At 49.8% G+C, this 21906-nt stretch overlaps 1 protein-coding gene across 2 annotated transcripts in view; it reads right to left on the bottom strand.

The window, feature by feature from the left end:
• The window catches only part of TMCC3 (transmembrane and coiled-coil domain family 3), a 278052-nt gene extending 256368 nt beyond the window's left edge, over nt 1-21684 (bottom strand). The window contains exon 1 of one of the 2 annotated variants that reach the window (XM_085653394.1): nt 21006-21684. In XM_085653394.1, coding sequence (XP_085509520.1) covers nt 21006-21083 — 78 coding nt within the window. In that variant the 5' untranslated portion in view covers nt 21084-21684. The remainder of the gene's footprint in view (nt 1-21005) is intronic. The other variant, XM_085653395.1, reaches the window with a different exon arrangement.
• Nucleotides 21685-21906: the final 222 nt, after the last annotated feature.

Here is a 21906-nt window from a genome sequence, read left to right as displayed (position 1 = left end):
TTCACGCTGTTTTTACTATTTTTCTATTGGCGTTTTCTACATTGTGATGGTTTTAAATAACAGGAAACAATAAAATGCACCTATCCATCTTCTCAGCACGGCTTCATGGCCCTCTCGCCACGAGTCTGCAGAGACTTGCGCTGACAGGGAAGATACCGGTTGGCACAGGCACAACCCGCCCTGTTCTCCTGTCTCCCTCTGGTAGGTGAAGACCCAAGAGAGGTGGGAGAAAGCAGGTGAGACCAGCAGCCACCATTCCACTGACACACTGAGTGCTCTTGAGACCTCAGCAAGGCCGCAAAACAAGGTTGAGGCAACCACTTTGGGTACCCACTGTTGTGACGTCACTGCAGTGAATAACCAGATTTCAATCCTGCTATTCATGGTAAAGTCTTCTTATGGAAGCCATATACAACAGAGGAGAAAAGAGATCGATCCCTACATCAGACGGGGTGCATGAAGGTAGCAGGTAGACCATACAGGAGGAGAGCGCGGGCACATTTCTGAAATAACAATAGAAGAACACATTGAAATGGTCGATTAAAAATCTGTGTAGGAGGCAATATTTTGTAGGGCAGGAAGCAGTCCTGAGAGGTCAGCAATGCGCCACAGAACAGAAGAACGAATGAGAACAAGGCGGCTGCCAGTCATATATAGCAGCCGAAGCTCCCAAAATGAGGCAGTAAGCCCATGGGTGCATCCGCAGCATAAGGGAGCTTGGGGAAGCCTGGTGAGATCCCTAGCAATCTCCTAGCAGCTCCCTGGAGACACGGAAGGTTTCAGAGGATGCGGACTGCAACCAGAACAGCCTGCCTTGCAAGAAGCGAGCTGCCCAACAGGCCCTGGGTCAATACAATAAGAGCAGAGCGAGTTAAGAGCCCTACCATCCGCAAGCTGGCAGCATCCACACGCCGGCAGCATCCACACACCGGCAGCATCCACACACGGCAGAATCCACACACGGCAGCATCCACACGCCGGCAGCATCCACACGCCGGCAGCATCCACACGCCGGCAGCATCCACACGCCGGCAGCATCCACACGCCGGCAGCATCCACACGCCGGCAGCATCCACACATGGCAGCATCCACACGCCGGCAGCATCCACACGCCGGCAGCATCCACACGCCGGCAGCATCCACACGCCGGCAGCATCCACACGCCGGCAGCATTCACACGCCGGCAGCATTCACACGCCGGCAGCATCCACACGCCGGCAGCATCCACACGCCGGCAGCATCCACACACCGGCAGCATCCACACACCGGCAGCATCCACACACCGGCAGCATCCACACGCCGGCAGCATACACACGCCGGCAGCATCCACACGCCGGCAGCATCCACACGTCGGCAGCATCCACACGTCGGCAGCATCCACACGCCGGCAGCATCCACACACCGGCAGCATCCACACACCGGCAGCATCCACACACCGGCAGCATCCACACACCGGCAGAATCCACACACCGGCAGCATCCACACGCCGGCAGCCAGGAAAGTAATGCAGTCAAACCAAAGTGAGCGTCTTACTAAGTTAACCACAACGAGCGAGCAATGCGTGAAAACGTGGCGCAATAACCAGTGTAAATAAAATGAACAGTTTCATAATGTGACCTTGTGCGGTCTTAGCTGCCTGGCTTTCCACAAACTTCATTTAAAAGGCCACGTGACCCCAGGGGCGGGCTGCCTGATATGGGCTGCGTCACAGGGCGGGCACTGGAATTACGAAGTGAAAGCGGTGTCTTAAATACTTGCGGAGAAGCAGCAGCGCTAATTTACTTCCCGAGGCAGTGGTAATGTTTTACTCGTCACATTACCTTTAAAGGCACGTGCTGCATTTGTCTAAAACTATAGCAGCCTCTTCAGACATCACTAATGTGAATTACATGACATAGTAACGTACACAAAGAAACATAACACAAAGCATAACAGACTCAAAGCCTGAACGCAGTCCAACGTCCACAATAAAACACATCACGTAGCAATGATGTAGCACTAATGCACATCACATGAATACGTCACCACCACAACAAAACGCAGCACAACAAATACACACAAAGGTTTTTGCCACACTTTACCAACTCCAGAACCATGCTTTCATAATAAAGTGGTAAAAGGTGTTGGCACCAATCGCTGCCCTACTGAGCACCAAGGGCATGAAACGGAGCCAGTCCCAAATGTGTTGTGATCCACCTATAGACCCGGGAGGTAGGAAACGAGCAACAGGCCCTTGTAACCAGCCCTTCCACTGCATGAAGCAACGCTACGGATATCCCCGCCCCGTCTGCACTTCCACAAGAAGGGCTGGGACCACCTGGAAAATGTGGTCTTCATTCGAAATAGGCAATGTCTTGGACAGCCCTATCAGAATTCCACAGAGCTCTCGATGCTTCTGCGATACTGCCCACATATCCAGTCTTCAGACATATTTCTGTGCAAATCGCTGCTACTCACACACTCAGGCATACAGAAGCAAGAATCACACCTCCCTGCTCAGCCCACTGTGCTCAACTACAGAGGAGGAGGCAAAGCTTTGGACATTGCCAGGGTGAGTAAATGCAGAGCAACAGATCCGATCCTTGCGACTCAGGGCTGTTTTATTTAAACATCTCTGTGCAAACTAATACAACAGGCATTGACATAACTGCTAGGTCTAAATGTGCTAAAATGTGCAGCGTTAGCACATCAGAGGAAACACGCGGGAAGGTGCCAGCAGGAGTGGAGAAAGGGGGCTATTCTTGTACAGAAGTCGGTCATGCAGTTCAATGTAGCCAATGTGGAGGAGGAAGGACACACACAATCAGCCAATAGCAGAAGGCGAGAGATAAATACGCCACGTGGTTGAGCTAAGACATGATTGAAAAACTCTCCAGCCAATTGCTTAAAGAGGCTGGTCAAAGAAAGCCAGTGGTTGAATGAGGTGGACTCAAAGCCTACCTGATCCTCAAGCAACAGGTTTCTTTGATAGCAGCGCACTCAAAAACTCAGACCTAAAGGAAATAATCAGTTAGCAATTTGACCAGTGGAAAAACGTTTTATTCACTTTAACAAACAAGCATTGGCATAGCCAATAGGTCTCGCTTTTGGGACCTTATAAGTATTTAGTTATGCACCACAAAGTCCTTGGTGCAACAACAATAACTGTTGCATGGTTAAACACTTATAAGGTCCCAAAGGCGAGACCTATTGGCTATGCCAATGCTTTTTTTTTTTTTTAAAGGGCAAGCAGTGCTATCAGGGTCCGGCTGCCACTTAGAGGTAGAGAGAGAGAGGTGTGTATATATAGAGAGAGAGAGGTGTATATATAGAGAGAGAGAGGTGTAGAGAGGTGTGTAGAGAGAGAGAAAGAGGTGTGTAGAGAGAGAGAAAGAGGTTTGTAGAGAGAGGTGGGGAGAGAGAGGTGTGTAGAGAGAGGGGTAGAGAGAGGGGTGTAGAGAGAGGGGTGTAGAGAGAGGGGTGTAGAGAGAGGGGTGTAGAGAGAGGGGTGTAGAGAGAGGGGTGTAGAGAGAGGGATGTAGAGAGGGAGAGAGAGAGATAGATAGAGCGGTAGAGATAGAGCGGTAGAGAGAGAGGCAGAGAGAGAGGTAGAGAGCCAATAGGTCTTGCCTTTGGGACCTTATAAGTATTTAGTTATGCAGCACAATATCCTTACTGCAACAACATTAACTGTTGCATGGCTAAACACTTATAAGGTCCCAAAGGCGAGAACTTTTGGCTATGCCAATGCTTGATTATAATGTGGTGGCACCTTATAAGCGAGATCCAATAAGAGTGGTTGTTCAATGCAACGCCTCCGACATGAACTCTGGTCAATTCTGTGATGACTGTTGGAAGATGAGCCACGGCAACAACCAATCGAGCCACCTGCAGCACCCAGTGCTCGACATGGACGTCATTTATGGGCCATTAGAGGTCGCTACTGCACCCTTACTATTCCCCTTGTGACCCCTTGCACTGTCTTTGCGACCCCTAGCATCAGCAGTGGCAAAATCAGTGGCAGGAACAGAAGCAGCTCGCCCTTATGGATGTGAGTGGGGGCTTCACTTACCTCGTTTTTTTTGTCAATTTATTATTATATTAGTAGTGAATAACATTACATTATTTGCAAATAGCGGGAAGATGACTTTCCCGGCAGCTGAGGTAAGTAAAAAAAAAATGCTTTTAAATGTATGTTTGTTGTGTGCGTGCTTGTCGTTTGAGTGTGTTTATGTAAGACAGAGTGTGTATGTGTGTGCATGTGTAGGCAGAGTGTGTGTGGATGTGTGAATGTGAGTTTATGTACAAGCATATGCATGTGTGAGTGAAAGTGGAGGTCAAGGGGCATGTGAAGTACCTTCCGCTACCTCTGGCATTTTGGTGAATTGACGTCCAACGTGGTGGATGCCTGCTGATGACAGGGAGAGCATCATGGTACCCCAAATTTTGGGGGTCAGTTCCCTTTGGATTGACGGCAGCTTGCAATCTTTGCACACCCCTGGCTGATTCCTTCACTCTGGAGCTCCAACAGGTAGAAAAACAATTTACCACTGTAGTAAGAGAATCCTCTTTGAGCACTGGAGTGTGCCCAAAATTCTAACACGGGCTTCCCTTTTCAGATTGTCAATGGATTTAGTTTGCTGTTCTATCTTAACCATGCCCACAACTGCACAGGGCAAACAGGGTTTTATCTGACAAGACAAACTTCTCTCAGAGATATTCAGGGTTCAGCCATGTTTGCTTTGGGACCCATTTGGAGCTTGTTAGTGCGATAGGTTGCAAGCTGCGATTATGTCATAGCTGGTGAGCTGGTACAATCAAAACCAGGCTACTCGATGGCAAAATACAGAGCTTCCTGCCAGTGTATCTTTAAAATGTTCGATGGAAACGTGTTATTGCCCACTTCTGGACAATCTTTGAATTCAAGAATTTTCCCAGTGCCTCCACAACCTGGCCACGTGTTTGAGCCCAACTAGACAGCAGAAACATGCCGGCAGAAACATTAACTTGATCAATGTCCCACTAATGGAGCAAGCTGGCAGCTACTTTAGCCCTGAAACCCTCCTTTTCAACAAGGGTGGCAGAACATGAACATACCACGCAGATCTTGGGACCAAACCCCTCAAATAACAAGTGTCATCCTAAAACCCACCGCATTGACAGCATGCACATCAATAGAAGGCTTCTATCTAATGCGGACCAAGCAGATAGACCACCCTCCACAGTGATCCTGCATCTGCCAACACTGAGACGTGCGCCGACCAAACATTGGTGAAGACACAATTTCCAACTGCACTCAGTCCGATGACTTAAGTAGTGCTGTGAAGTGGCATTTTCTGGCACCAGGCTACAATTGAATAAATACTGATGAAGCACCAATGCACCAAATCAGTGATGCAGAGATCTTAAGAAAATGTATTCAGTAACCCGAAGTGTACTGCTGGAGGTCAACAAATCAGGTTTGGCTAAATGACTTTAGGTGGCAATGTGCCCAAAAACGCGAACAACTGTGTACCCACCTTCTATCCATGTTGCCGTCGGCTTCCATGACAAAACAACGTCTTCAACAAAGAAGAGAAAAACTCGCCCAACTGGAAAAAGTGAGTGGGCTCAGACAGTAAATCAGAGTGCAAATTGTGTGGTGGGCGCCTTTTATCATTGCACATGTAAATAACGTTTTACCCAAAGTCTCCGTCCATTAATGGAATCTTTCACACCTAATTGCATGCATGAAAGAGGCGCAGACGAGCGGCTGTTTACAACGAGTGGGAGGGCAGATCATGAGAGGCCGCAGGTGCGTTTTAAGAAGAGTTATGAAATGAGAAAAATATGAAAGACTGATGTGGAGAGGAAGACAAAAGGGTTTCTGAAGGCAGGAGGAGGGAAAGGAAAATATTCACAAGCAGCACAGGCAAGAGTTGGCAGGAGAAGTGGTGACAGAAGTCCAGAAGATGAGTGGGTTGTTGAAAAGAGAAAGTAATATTTTTATAGACCACCTTGGACTGCAACACAAAAAATACGGGGGTGGAGTAGAGGGAAAGGCGGAGAAACAGAAGTGGGGGGAGAAAAAGGAGAGACAACAGGGAGAGACAAACAGAGGGGGGGGGGGCAGAAACAGCAAGCGGGAGAGCAACGGAAAGGAGAGAGAAAAACGAGATGGACGGATGCACCTATTACCTTAGTGAGGTAATAGCGGGAAAGGGCAACAGTATAGGACGAGAGAAACCAGCAGTGAAAGAGACGCAAGTTGAGAGGGAGAAGCAGTAGGTGAAGAGAAGTATGGGGAATGGTAGGAAAGAGAAAACAAGAGCTGACGCTGAAGCCGGAATTAAAGGAAGAACAGTGGGGGAAGAAACGCAAGAGAAGCCCGGGAGTTGTGTGCGAAAGTGAAAGTGATCGCGATGCACTTAATGAGGCCAGCAGAGTGAGGAGATCTGTGATGGGGGAGGGGGAGGGAATTGAAGCACGGAGACAGGCACGCAAAGCGCGCGCCCGCACACATGCACCCAAGCTCTAGGCCGGCCATGGCAGCATCTGGTAGCACTTTTTTTTTACCCCTTTACTAAAAGTCGAGCAAGCAGCGCATGCGCTGCTCTAGGCTCGACCTAAAAACGAAACAGCGGCAAGCCTGTGCTCATTGGTCATATTCTGCAGAACTTGTGTAACCTGTTGTTACAGGTTCTTGACACTGTTGTTGGATGAGCTGACAGGCCCATTCGAGGGAACAAACAGGTCACAGCGCCTACAGCTGCAGAAGTCTAACAAATAAAAAAAGACAGTAAAATACTGTTTTGAGCACATTAGTTATCTAATTTGCAACTAGCACCTTCTGGTAGTAAGGTGGCTGAACCTACATAGCACCTCGATTTGATTAGATATATTCACACAGTATTGGTTGAAAAGTAATATAACAATTTTTGATGTGCGGTAAATTTCCCTTTTGGGAACCACTACTACCATTTTTGTGAAGTGATTAAATAAAAAAGACTACACCAGGAGGGAACAAGTGCAGGGGTCGTGTGTGCACAATCTGACGAACACAGAGACAAGGACTTTCAGACGATGACATTGCAAATCTATTTATGAGTTAGGAGTTTTGTAAAGAACTGGATTCAATCTTATGATAATATCCGTGTGCTCCTCTGTGCTTTCGTTTTGTAATGCTTCTAATCTAGAGAAACTAAGATGGAATATTGGGTATAATTGCCACATTTGCATTACCTGCATGAACTGGAATGGAAATCTTTTTTTTAAACAAGGACTGTCAAAGTCATAAGGTCTCGCCTTTGTGAAAACGACTGGCTTTACCAAAGTCTTGTAGCCATATTGTACAGCAACACCGCTGCAGTGCAGCATGGTTAAAAGTTGTAAAAAAGAAAGTGAAAAAGAAATAGTGCTATGACCAGCGCTGGCCATGGCATAGTGCTTTTCTTCCTATAGTGGGTGGGGATGGGCAACAAGTACAACAGGAGGTGGGTAGGAGGGACGGGCAACAGGAGGGAGGTGGGATACCAATACACCCAGATGTTGTGGTAGTCACATATACCTCCCACTCTGAGAGGAGTGTCAACACAATAAATGGTAACTGGCAATATTCAGGCCTTCTGGTGTTGTTACAAGCAGGAAAATTATGGTGATTGAGTGAGGGAGTGAGTGTGTAGATGAAGAGAATGATTAATTCAATAGAGAATTATCATTTGGAAAATTTACAGGATCTGACCAGTCCTGACGGAAGTCAGGAGACCTTCGGGTCGAGCATGACCGGCTGAAACGTTTACCAGTGGACTTCAGATCCAACAGTCTCCTCAAACATCCCGCTTTGTTTGTAATCTGCCAAAGATGCCCTTTAGTTAAAGGTGATCGGGTTACACCGGAAGGCTATTTTAAATCATCAAACCATATCCCTTCCAGGTGCTTAGAATTACCATAAAGGTGCTCCCTCCAAAAGTCATGTTGAGCCTGCCCAGCAATAATATATGTGCAGGGCATAAGACTCAATGATGAAGTATGCCACGCATCTGTGTGGAGGAGCGTCTTTTAAAAAAAAACTAGGTGGAAATAGTTTGAAGTTAAAGGTTCCTAGCAGAGGGGACCCTCCTCTATCTTTTATATGCAAAATTAAATACGCCCTGCTAAGCAGAACTATGCGCACAAATCACAAGGCAGCAGACGAGATGAAAGGGAGTCGGTTTGCAATGTAAAGTTGTATGGTAATTTTTAGGCTTCACTCTCAGCATGGGAAATTAAGATAACCTGTAAATAAATTAGAAACTACTGCCCACTTTACTCTGTACGGAATCTTATTCAGAATGTTTGCATTTTAGGCTAAACCACAAAAAACGTGTTTACCAAGGACACTCCCTTCCTTTTTAGGGCACCTCTTCTCTGGAAGCTGGTGATAGATGGGTGTGACGGGCAACTGTGGTGCTAAGAGAAGTCTGCCTCAAGAAACAAGGCTGGAGGAGGGAATCACAGCACAGAAGCGGAAAAATATCACAGTGGAAAGGCCAACAGAAAAGGCCAGCATTGAAAGGGTATTTCAGCTCTGACTTTGAGGAGCCCGGGACTCCAGGATGAAACAACGCATTTTATACATGAAGGTGTGCATTTCTGCACTCCGAGGCCCCACACACACCTGTCACATGGTACAAACTCGTGCACTAGTCAAAGAGAAACAGAAACCCGAGTGAAAGTAAACATTGTGCGGCTCTGCCTCTGGTTTACAGGTTGGTAAAGTGTGGAGCAAAGTCCAAAAACACCCACAACAAGGCAGCAATAGAAAAGGTGGGAGGTGCAAGGCGTCTTTTACGAGTATATCCACACAATAGAGGAGGCAGGAGAATGAGCCGCCTCTCACTCTCCCTTTAAACCACTAAACTCACAAAAAGAAGAAGCTATGCCCGGTTCTGTGGAGACACACCCACCTGGTAATCTTGAAAGTACCCCCTTCGTGACAGCAGAATTACCACATAAGAGGGAGGGAGAGAGAGAGGGAAAAAGAGAGACAGGGACTGAAAGAGGTTTCCCTTATTTTCACGTCAACCTTTGACTAACCCTGGGCGTAGGACTACGCTACGCTTGTGGAGCGTGCGTAGTTTGCGCAACTATGCTTTACGGGAATTGCACGTAGCACAGTGCAAAAACGCATAGCGTGGCAGGCATTTTTTGCTTCCTTGCGGTCCTCAACGTCAAGTTGGCGATCGCGAGCGAGCAAAATAACATCCCGGTGAGACTTTTTCCTCGTTCGCAATCAGCAACTTCAAGACTTTTTATGGTTGCTTATTCCCCCCTGCACCGACTGTGCATACTGTCCAATTCTGCCCTATAGGAAGGAGTAACGGGATGTGCAAATGTAGATTTTTTTGCCCCCATTTTCCACTGGGAAAAAACATTTGCTCTGTGAAGAAGCCATGTGAAAGGCTATCCATGCACTAGGAGGCCTGTATCCCGCCCCATGGATAAGATGTATTACTCCAATTTTTCCACATGTACGGCAGAGAAATTGGCTTTAGTAAAAATATGTATGCCCGTCGAGATCCTTTTGAGAATTCCTGGCAGGTGTTAATACGACTGAAAAAATGTATTTGGGAATTGTACTCAGTACAATAGCCCGCAGCTGACGATTACACTGTGCCTTACATAGCTGCACCCCAGAGCTGCGCTGGTACTGCAGGACTCAAAGAAACCTCCTCCAGGGGGCTGAAGGACAGATCCGCCGTGGATTCATTGATTCATTAACCCCCTGATAACGTCACAGCCATAGCCCTCCAAGTAGTGAACACTGAAGAAACTAAATAGGGGGTTCCCTCTTCTGCCTTACACATGTTAGCATGAGCAGCGGCAGGGCCCCCAAGGCTAGACACTGCAATGCCTGACTGCCCAAAAAGGATGTCCATAACATGCATAAGGTTTCTCTGAAGATGGGATGAACAGACGGAAACTCAGGTCCATACGCATCCCTTGGATGGGGGCATACTTTTTATTATGGCCCATGCATACAGCCATCCACACCACCAACATATGGTAACAATGCACATAGGCCCAGAAGCACTGATACATAAATACCACCAGATCTACTGCCACCAACTCACATGGTATTCCACAAAACGCACATACAGCCAGAGGGGAAGAGCAGGCACACACACACAGGGCTTGGACAGGCACGAAAACAGAGGCACCGATGGGTGGCTGTCTATTCTGACTGCAGAGGAGAGAGGGAGTTTAAACTGGGAGATGCTTATCAAAGGCAAAATCGCCGTATGGATTGATGGCCCTGAACAGAGACACCAGGGAAATCACACGATTATTTGTATTCCCAATAAGTAGGTTCCACTATTTTTTCAAGAAATAAGCAAATGGGTATTATACAAATGTTGCTGGATTTTCACTATTTTCTGACCATCACTGTGAGACTGCTAAGAAACTGTGTATCAAATTGAAAGCATCGCGTTCCTATTGAATATTTATATACATTTCACTGTGGTATACACTTCACAGTCACCTTATGCCCAAGTAAGGTGAGGGCAGGCACGGCTTTGGGCAAATATTCTGAACTAAACGGTGGAGGTTTAGATGTTCTTTTCGGACCCGTGTTAAAGCGCACCTCATCACCGGATCCCATTAGCTTCTCTGGAACACAATGTTATCACTTGTAATAATGATGCTATTCACATAATTACAATTATTTATAGAGTATATTCATTATAGAGTACACACCATAAAATAAATTGTGTCGAGTGTCTCTGAATATCCAATAGGTTCCAATCTTAGCTACTATGCTTGACCACAAACAGTGTGATTTTTCAACTTTATCTCCCTGTGCCTAAACATTTGAAAATCTATATGGAATTTGATGTCATTGTTGAAGTAACAGTAGCATATGGGCTTCAACATTGGAAAAATATATATGTATTTATTGTGATGTAATTGCTCGAGTAACAGATAACTGTCACCGGGAAAGCAGAGCATTACCTACATCATTCTGTTCTGTGAATTGTTTGTAGCACAGGAATGGCGTTCTATAAGGTCACTAGTCATTTTAGCTTCTTTTTGTCTCTAGCATCAGAAAGGATGAGTCCTTTGTGTAAACTGAGACTAGTCCAAACTGTGGCTAAGTTGATAGATTCCAATAGTTATCATTACATCCCACAGGCCCACCAGAATAGGAGATTTGGTCTAGTAGTCACCTTAGCTTTTGAGGATACAGGAGACCTGAGCTGTAATCCCAACTTCGCCAAATTCACCACCATTAAGTGATCCTGGGCAAATCACGCTGGAAGGGTGCAAAATCCAGCTAAAGCCTTGTATTTGACAGATGGCAACCGCTTAAGTGTCCAAAGCACAAAGTCAAGCTTATTGTGGCAGAGACAAAATCTATACCCAAACAAACATTGGCAGTCTGCTAACCTTTGAGCTTTCCGAATGCTTGTATTATTTTGTCATCATTCATTATTGAGGGGGGGGGGGGTCTGCGGTGGCCCACCAATAAATAAAAGATGTACAAAAGCACAATTACTTTTAGTCTCAAAAAGCACACATCGTCATAGTAGTTTCTGGCAATGAAAGGAACTACTGTGTGTGCATGTGTGCTCCTTGTGAAAGTGCAAAATGGCATCACTTACAGTGAAGATAGGCAACGGCGGAAGGGGCCGACACACTGCACCATGCTGTACGCTGCAATGGGCGGAATAAATATGTGAATGAGAAGAACAGTCAAATGGATTAACAGGATTGGCTAAAAGCCCCACAAGTGAGAGAGAGAGCGAGTGAGTATGGAGATATGTATATATATATATATACACACACACATTTTAGCAAAATCTAAAGGTTTTGGCATAGACCTAATAATAAAAAGGACGACTTTCCTCCAGTTACCTAGGCATGCTTGGCCACTACAGGCCTTTACGTCATTTCCTGCCTTTCCTTTTGGTTGGGCTCCTGAATGGGGTTGACATGAGCACACTATGGTAGATGCTCCAGTCTAGCGAGTGCGGTGCTTGAGGGTCCCTTCCACTCAGTCACTGCTGCCTGTACTGTGCCTTCCCGAGTCCATGAACAGTTCAGTTTTTCTCACAATTTGAACTTATCACAATTAGCCGTTAGGCATCATTTAAAATTAGCATTGACAGCACCAACTGGTTTGCTTTTTGTATAGTGTATGTCCACAAAGAGACAACATCCATGTATATATTGGCATCGATCACACATACAGGCATATATGCAGGCAGAGAACACGCCTGCTGACGTCCATGCACACACAGCTCTGCTGCCTGGTCCATGCCAAGGCCTGGTGTTCTCCTTGCTTTTCCATTTGGATATGGACTGGGCTGTGAAAGAGTTTGCGGTTTCAAGGGCCCAAGCTGGATGCCAATGGAGCACTGGTGTCTGAAAGGATTCCAGGTCTCCGTCCCTGTTTGCCATGTAAAATGAGTAGTTTAATCTAGATTCCGCATTCCACCAGTATCTGGTGGAGGGCATTTCAGGCTAGTTAGGTGGGCTGCCATCTTCCAAGACTGTAATAGAGCCCGATATTCCTAGGTATCTAGTAATTGGCGTCTACTTCAGTGTTGCAAGAAGGCCTGCTCACCACATTACTGTAGTTCAGTATCTAGCCAGTGAGGTCAGTTTGTCAGTCACTTCCCAGGATTTGCAGATTTTTCTAGTCAGGGAAAATGAACACGAGGTGTTTCTTGAAGCTCCTGTGGGGTCTTAATCTTTTCCCCAAGCAGACGCATATTGAATGTCTATTCATGCTAGCATTACAAGGTGGAGTGACGCTGACATTTTTTTTTATGCAACATTGATCAAATTCAAGCAACACTAATGCTTCAGACTGGTGCTGTGGCGAGACACTTACACAGGACTTTTTAAGTAGAGTCAGAAGAGCAGGTTGAGAAAACAAGCAGAGACACACTCAAGGAAGATGATACCTAACAATTAGCGCACCAGCGTTCACCGCTGGTGTGAGCAGTTCCCCGCCCCTGCGCTCACACCAGCCTGCGTGAACGCGTAGATAAATAAAGATGGGCGGAGCAGCGACAGCAGTCCACGCCTAGAACTAACACAGCTTGTGAGTGTATTCATTGCAGCGCACATCAATGCCTTAGGCTGGACCCCTCCCTTAGATGTAACGTTGGCGGCGAGGAGCGGAAGCAGCTCACGCCTGCTCCTGCCCAGCTGAGAAGCACCCCAGCAAGACCGAGCCACATGGGCGTTACCTACAGGCTGAAGCCCCTGCCAGGTCACACTGCAGTAATCCCTGCCGCGCCGCAACTTCAGTTCAGGCAGCTGATAAAGGGCAGGAGTACACGACATTTTCTTCATGCTACAGCGTCCACCGGTCAGGACAATCGACACCATGCGGGCTGGGTGAGTCCTGCAAGACGCAGAGAAGACCCGCAAGCACGCCTTGTCCCAGGCCAGCCCGACCACGTGCCATGCGACAAGGCACACGTGGGCCCACGCTACGCCCAGCAGCCTCGCACCACCACCTTGCGCATTGAGCCCACCACTAGTGTGCAGCACTCTCAGCAGGCCGCCCCTCTGTGCACACGCCCACCACCATGGGGGATCAGGACAATGCAGCCCAGGCCCCAGCTCCAGCACCTCCGCACCACCCCCCCTCGGGTGTCCTACCTCCATTTAGTGAGTCGGCAGACCCCACCACGGCAGCGCCAAAGTGGCAGACCTTGCTTGGCCGCCTGGAGAACTATTTAATTGCCACAAGGGTAAAGGATGGGGCAGTGAAACGCTCGCTGCTGCCCCATTATGCAGGGGAAGAGATCTATCTACTATTTAAGCACCTACTGAACACGGGCCCTCCCGAAGACTACGTCGCAGCGGTTACCGCCTTGAACGCTCACTTTGACCCCCAAATGAACCCGGACTTCAAACACTTCAAGCTGAGGCAAGCCAAGCAAAGAGAGGGGGAGTCAGTAGACGCCTTCCACGCGTGACTCAGGGAGCTGGCCAATACTCACCTCGTGGGGGATAGTGCAGCCGAAGAAATCAGAGCCCAGCTTATTCTTGGGATACGTAGCAAAGTCCTATGAGGCCTCATACTCAGGCAGCTGAACATACCAATGAACGACATCCTTGTCCTGGCGCGGTCTCACGACCTTTCGGCAGCGTTAGCAGAAGAAATGGACATGGCATTGATGCGTGGGTCGGAAAAGAGCGTCGTTGTCAAGATGGAAAGGACTGACATGGTCAGGACGAGAGACAAGTCCTACAGGCCACGAGATCACCAGCCACAAGCCCCAAAGAACCACTGTGGATACTGTGGGTATGAAGAACACCCCGCGCAGTCATGCCCGGCACAGGGAAAGACCTGTACCAACTGTGGCATCACGAACCACTGCACGTCAGTGTGTAGAAAGAAGACACAGCGTAAAGAAGGGGGCCGACCCAAACAAATGAGGAGGATGGTCCGCCAACTATCGCATGTCTCGCTCGCATCTCAACAAGGAGCGAAGAAGAGAGAGCAGACATTCTACCAAGGGGACGATTCCACATCGGAAGACGAAGGGGAGACGTACCTAGTCTCTTTCACCCAAGCCCTTAAGAGTAGGAGATGGCCCCAACCTCACTGCACAGTACAGATTGCAGGGCCAGATGTCAATGCGGTAATCGACACAGTTGCCTCATTGACAGTAATGGGAATCCAGCAAAACAACAAGCTAAGACCCAAACCGGCACTCAGACCATCGAAAGCACAGATCTTCGCGTATGGAAGCGACTCACCATTACCCCTCCGAGGCAAAATGACTGTGCCAGTACGGTCAGAAGGCATTGAGATCACCATCGACATCCATGTCATAAACCAGGAAGTGGACACGCTGCTCAGCAGCCATGCGGCTGAAGACCTAGGGCTAGTAATGCTTGCCAGAAGAGTATAGGCAGACCAGATGGAAGAGTTGCTGAGCCAGTTTGGAGACCTATTCAAGGGTCTAGGGAAGATAAAGAGAGCCCCCATCCGACTACACATAGACCCGGCCTTCCCACCAACAGGCCTAAGACACCGGAGAATCCCTTTTCATCTCCGACCCCTGGTAGAGGAAGAATTACAAAATCGCGAAGACCAAGGGGTGATAGAAAAAGTATCCGGACCTACACCTTGGGTGTCACCCATGGTATTCGCAGAGAAACCTCGCCAACCAGGGAAGATCAGACTCTGCATTGACATGCACCTCCCAAACAAGGCCATTCGACGTGAACGCCACATAACGCAGACTATGGACGACATCGTGGCCGATCTGAACGGATCCAGATGGTTATCGAAGCTGGATCTGAATGCGGGCTATTACTATCTAGCCCTCGCCAAAGACAGTCGATACATAACTACGTTCAGCACACACCTAGGCCTCCGGAGGTACAAGCCGCCGAATTTCAGCATATCATCTGCCGCCGAAATATTCCAAAACGCCGTCAAGGAGATCCTGGTTGGGCTACCCGGCGTACTAAACGTGAGTGATGAGATCCTCATCCACTTGAAGACAGCAGAAGAACATTACCGCCACGTGAGAGCCACCCTGAAGAGACTCCTGGACCATGGAGTCACCCTACACAAAGAAAAGTGCCTGTTGTTCGAACAAAAGATAGAGTTCTTCGGCTACACGTTTACCCAAGAGGGCATACAGGTAGACCCCCGGAAGTCTCACATGATCAAGACCACATCTGCACCCCTTGCCATGGCGGAAGCACGCAGCTTCCTGGGAATGGCCACGTACTGTGGCCGCTTCATTCTGGACCTAGCTACACTGGAGGAACCCCTTTGGAATCTCACCCGGGCTCACCCAAGAACAGGAACCCGGCCGATGGGCCGCCCTCGCGTACGTCAGCAAAGCTCTATCTCCGACAGAGAAGCAATACTCTCAAATTGAAAGAGAAGCCCTAGCCATCCGGTGGGGCTGTAGGCACTTCCATTTATACATTTGCGGACACCCGTTCACGATTGTCACGGATCACCAAACCTCTTGTGCCACTGTTCAGAGGGTCGGCACCTCACCCGCCGCCACAAATTGAAAGGTGGGCCATCGGGCTCCAACACTACGACATGGACGTGATCTATCGGCCCAGCGCCAAGAACCCGGCCGACTTCCTGTCAAGGTACCCAGACACCACCAGTGAGGAAAGTGAAGAACCCAGCAGTGATGACACCGAGGCACACCTCGACATGATCGCAGCACTGACGTGCCCCCGAGCACTGACGCTCGAAGAGGTAGCAACCGCAGCTGAGCATGACCTAGTCATTGTCAAAGTTCGGGACACTATCCAAGGAGGGCTGTGGCGTCAATTCCTACAATCAGCAAACACGTGGTCGATCCCAGAGAAGGAAGACCTGATGCACATGCGGAGGGTCAGGAATGAGTTAAGCCTCACCCAAGGAGGCAGTCTCCTCAGAGGACCCTGTATAGTTATCCCGGCATCCATGCAGCCGCGAGCAACACAACTCACCCATGGAGGGCATCAGGGAGTGGAGAAAATGAAGGCCCACATGAGGGGAAAGGGTCTGGTTCCCAGGGATGGATGCACAGGTAGAAGAGACCGTCTGGAAGTGCCTATCCTGCCAGATGACGAGCGGGCCCGAAAGACCAGCACCCATCCACACAGAGGAACATGGCCAGAGCCCATGGGAAAAGGTGAGCGTGGACTTCGGGAGCTTTCCCGATGGGCGTGTTACACTAGCCCTGATTGACAGCTACTCCAAGTACCCAGTGGTGGAAGTCATGAACTCAACAGCTTTCTGGCACGTCGGCCGTGCCCTAGAGAAGATGTTTGGAATGTTTGGATGTCCGGAGGAGCTCCGCAGCGACAATGGGCCCCTGTTCCAAGGACACGAGTTCCGCTAATTCATGCACCACCATGGCATCCGGCCACGGTGCATCACCCCGCAGTGGCCCCAAGCCAACAGGGAGATCTCATGAGAACGATAAACAAAACCCTTTGCATTGCAGTGGCGGAACAAAGAGATCCAGTACAAGAACTGCAGAGATTCCTGCAGGAGTATCGGAGCACACCGCACTGCTCAACGCGCCAAGCACCTTGGGCGCTAATGTTCAACGGCACCCGACAGGATGGGCTTCCCACTGCGCCAGGATGGTCTCCCCCTCCATTTGATGAAGAGCGCGCCCTCAGGGGGAGAGAGAAGCGCAATAACACTGTTAGCCAAGCTCGGCGAGCGGTATCACGCCAACTACAGCAAGGGGTCACCGTCATCACGAAGGAAAGTTCCGGACTCGGTACGAGCAAGGGTACTGGACAGTGATCAACAGACAAGGAACCCGAGTGACTGTCGAGAAGGAGGGAGAAACTGTGACCCGCAACATCTTGTGGTTCAAACAAGTGGACAGGCCCACTCCTCCTACTGACATCATGAACCACGCGGGGGAGACGGAGGTCAGCCAAGGGGAACTCCAAGTAGCTGACGACCACCATCCAGAAGCGAACGCCTTGCCGGCAAGTCCAGAAGACACCTGTGAGACTCCCGACCTGTCCCCAGCACCCTGATCCCGCCTCCACCACCGGCCGGGGGTCTTCCAGGTATGCCCTGAGAGAGAACCCTCCACTGAGCACCCGCCTGAAGGACTTTGCCTGTCATGTAAGTGAACTACGAGACTCTTTTGAGCCAGTCAAGGACTGAGTTGAGATGGGATGTGCCAGTTGGCGCACCAGCGTTTACAGCTGGCGCGTGCGAGCAGTTCCCTGCCCCTGTGCTCACGCCGGCCGGCGAGAGAACGTAGATAAATAAAGATGGGAGGAGCTGTGACGGCAGTCCGTGCCTAGAACTAATACAGTGTGTGAGTGTAATCATGACCCCTCACTTAGATGTAACAATAACCGAGACTAACTTGATGTGAGGATGGCCTGCGACACTCTACCCCTTCTGTTGCAGCAGTTCAGTCCCTCGCTGTATACATTAAATTTCAACGCAGGGTGCAAGGTAGTCAGATAGCAAAGATGCCGCCGCAGAGCAGGCAAATGCAGCAGGCAATGCTGAAGGAGCATGCAGAAATGGAACCTCGAGTGCAGCAAGCACTCATTGGAAAGGACTCTAAGGCTGATGCAGGCGCACTCAAGAGTCTCAGATCATTGAAGTTCTCTTATGTTTAAATGACTTTCTCAATAAACATAAACTTTAAAAAAAAAAAAAAGAGTCTCAGATCACAGGAGCGTCGAAAGGAAAGCTTGGACAAGAGTAGTCACATGCAGGAAGGGCTGCTAGCTGCATTGGGCACCTAAAAGAAAAGAGCATCAAGTGGCAGCAGGCACACACGGGAGGGGAGTCACAGGGTGCAGGTCATGGGTAATACTAATCACGAAAAGGATGGTGAAACCAGTTTCACAAGGAAATCTCCAGAAGCAAAGGGATGAGCCCAACTGGAAACGTTGCAGCTACGCCCGTACATGTCAGTTACGCTGGCCGCGTCACAGACACGCACAGGAATCGAGCCAAGTGCATCCCATGCAGGGCTGCCCCATACCTCAAGAACGGAAGGCAGAGAGAGATGTGTGCACGCCGGGCTCTGCTGACCTCTCCCCAGGTCACAGCGCCACTCCGCACTGATGCTGGAGGGGCTGGGGCTAGCTGCGGCGCTCTCAAAACCGGCCCCGACGCACCTCCGTGACAGGAAAGCACGCGGCCCCCACGGAGCAGCCGGCACCTGGGACATCATTTCTGACAATCCCGCAGTGAAAGAACGTTGGGGATGAACATCTGGCGCGGCTCGCGCTCGCGCTCGCGGCACACTCGTCCCACAGGGGGGGTTGAATGCCAGAGCAGGTCATGTGCTATTGGAGCAGCGGCGTCATCCGAGCTCCCGCTCAACCTCTTCCGCACACATGTTCCATTAAACCGCTGGGACTCTTTTATAATGGCCCCCGCCCTGCGGACATCCCCCAGGCATATAAGTAAGGAAGTATTTTCCTTTCGTATAAAATAAATTACAACTGCTCGTTAATTTTTCACTGCATTGTCTATTTGGAATTAACAAATCGTGCGGGCGCTGCCTATGGCTTTGGCAGCTTTTGACAGAAGTCTGTCAATTTTCGACTAGCTCCTCGCGATCGAAAATGGCTGAACATAGGAACGCTGGAAATCAACCTATATAAGCCAATTTTCGAACAATATTCTATATAAAACACGAATTGAAATGGATCAAAACTCTTCATATCAAATGTTACCGAACCTTACTTGCACGCTTAAACTAGGTGCACACCCTGCACACTCGAGAAATGGCGAAGAATGTCCCACGCTTTTCACAAAATGGAGTACTAACAGAATCTGAATGTAAACTTTATTTGGGTGTGTACAATGTAACCCGGAAACATGACAAGCGCGGAATTCACAAACCAATAACAATGCATGTTTGGGCACTATGCAGCCATTCTGATATGCGCACAAGTCGAAATTACAAGGTGCACTTCGTTATGACCCCCCCAACCCAATATTCCACTAAAGGCGCCCACGCTGTGTTGCTTTGAAGTACATTTCTTACCATTGTATTCACTGTAATGTTAAGTAATATTATTGTATTGGCACGCGTGAAGCACAGGCCTGGCTTTGGAATATGATCTAGTTATTTATCCCAGGGGCCCCTGCGAGTACCTGAACTGCCCCCCCCCCCCCTTACCGTCGTCCCTCCCAACAAATGCACATTTACACCACTTAATGTACATTCATAGAAAGAAATGTAGATCCATACCACCTCCGCAAACACCGGAAGCAAGCAAAGTTTGCAAACATGCCCGACGAGACGCGCCTGGCCATATTTAAAACAGATGAAGGCAATCCTTCGGAAAAAGTTTACAGTGGCGTTGAGTTTGCAATAAATAAACAATGGCTGGCCCTTCATAATAATAACCAACACAGCACATCATGTCACTAAACGTGACATTAAAAGGAAGTGTTAAGGATGCGTGACTTTAAAGAAGCACACCTCTCTGGTGCAGCCTGTACTTTGTATCTGTCTAGTAGTTTCAATCAGAGACCCTTGTAGAGTCCAGTCCCAATTGAAAGCTTTGCACTCTCGTGGGTGTTCAGATTTCATTACTACAAGAGTCTGGTGTCTGCATCAACATTTTGGGCCAGTATTTGTGCTATCTAATACCGGCTACGCACTTTACTACATTGTGATCTTGAGCATATCAATATATCCCTGTGCCTCATTTCACTTCTCTGCCACATTGGAAGCATGCACAACGGCCAAGGCTTGTTTTAAGCAATATATGGACCAATGCATTCTATGGATTTCCTAGAAACACCAAGAGCAGGTGAGATAGAACGGAGTTCGGGTGGGGGAACCTGGCCCCTCACAAGGCCCAGCCCTCGCCAGAGTAACCTGTAGGGGCTCAGAGCCTCGCCCGGAGCTGCCCTCCCCAGAGTGAGATCCACCCAAGATACAAGACACCAGAAGGCGAGAATGCAACTCCCCGGAGGACATCACACCCAGTGAAATCCATAACGGGGGTGGGGGCGAGCTGCCTACTCTAAAGCTGTCGCTCATAAAGTAGCACATGTGTTTGAGACCGAGGGACACCAGACCTCACGCAGAACTGCCGCCTCGCCAGCGTGCGCTACCGCTCAAGGAAAGAGATGCATACCCGAGGACACAGCACATCACAAAGTCCTGCCTCAGTGAAACAAGTCATGAACCCAGCAAGGGTGACAGATGACAGACAGTCTTGACGGACATCCCCTGCCAACCAGGAGACCAGATACCACCAAAGTACAGCACACGCAAGGTATGGAGGGGCATTGCGCCTCACTGGGAGATGCCTTCACACAGGAGAGACACAGCAACTCCACAGAGCGCGTTACCCCGTCTGACTGGACACCACAAAAGCCCCCGAGTTAAATCCTAATAATTCACCCCGACCTCCGGGGCTGGCGGGACACATCTCCTCGTTCCCAGCTGCCTCCTGGCCACACACAAAGGACACAGAGCTACCCTGAAGCCCCCCCACCCGGCTCCAGCCCGGACCGACGCTCGTCTCCCGCCTGCATGAATCCCGGCTCCGCTGCTTACCCTGCTCTTGGCGCGCTGGTGCCTCTCGGGGTCCGAGTAGGTCCGGTCCACGGCAATGCCGGTGTCGCTTCCAGGCATCCTGCCACTCTGTCCTCCTCCACCGACCCCGATACAGCAATGGGAGGGGCTCTACCAGAGGGAACGGGAGACAGCCGCGGGGTCTGCTCCCGGCACAGCAAGGAAAGGCATTGTGGATCAGCACCCCGCTGCTGGGGAAGAGGCTGCTGGCCAGCCCCAGCCTCCTGCTGGCGCCTGGCGGCCTCGAGCCTGGCTGCTGCTGGAGGGTGGGATCCTGCTGATAGGGGCGGCAGATGCTCTCCAGTCCCTGATCCTCGGAGGTGGGGGGAGCTCCTGCAGCCCTTGCTCCTGCTGCGAGGCGGGGGGAGCTGCTCTGCAGTCCCTGCTGCTGCTCCCGTTCCTGCTCCAGGGGTGGCTCCTGCTGGACTCAGGGTTCCTCCCGGTACTCCTCCTGTCAGTAGCAGTTGCAGCCCCCGCTCCTCGTGTTTCGTCTCCTCCTGCTTCCCTCCTCTTCCTCCTGCCCCTGGTGAACTTTCCGTCCCCGCCGCCGCCGGGGCAGTGCTCGCCCAGCCTCGGTGCAGACTGGAGACGTGTGTTTGTGTGTGAGGGAGACACGCCTCACAGGCAGCGCCGCTGATAACACGCTTAACCCTTCACGCGCCGGCGGAGCCCGCATTCTCTCACAGCAGCACCCGCTCCACTACAGGCATCCACCGAGCAGGGGGCGGAGCCACCAGCCGTCCTGTCACTGGTGTAAATATCGCTACACCAATGCAGGGATGGCCCAGTGCTAATTCCAGTTGTTAATTGCACATGGCCCAGTTGTGACATGGAGGTTTTGAACGTGAAAAATACAGGCATATATTACAGATTAATGCGAAAT

Source organism: Triturus cristatus, chromosome 4_1, assembly GCF_964204655.1.
Source record: "Triturus cristatus chromosome 4_1, aTriCri1.1, whole genome shotgun sequence".
NCBI lineage: Eukaryota > Metazoa > Chordata > Amphibia > Caudata > Salamandridae > Triturus > Triturus cristatus.
This window is presented reverse-complemented; position numbering and strand designations above follow the sequence as displayed.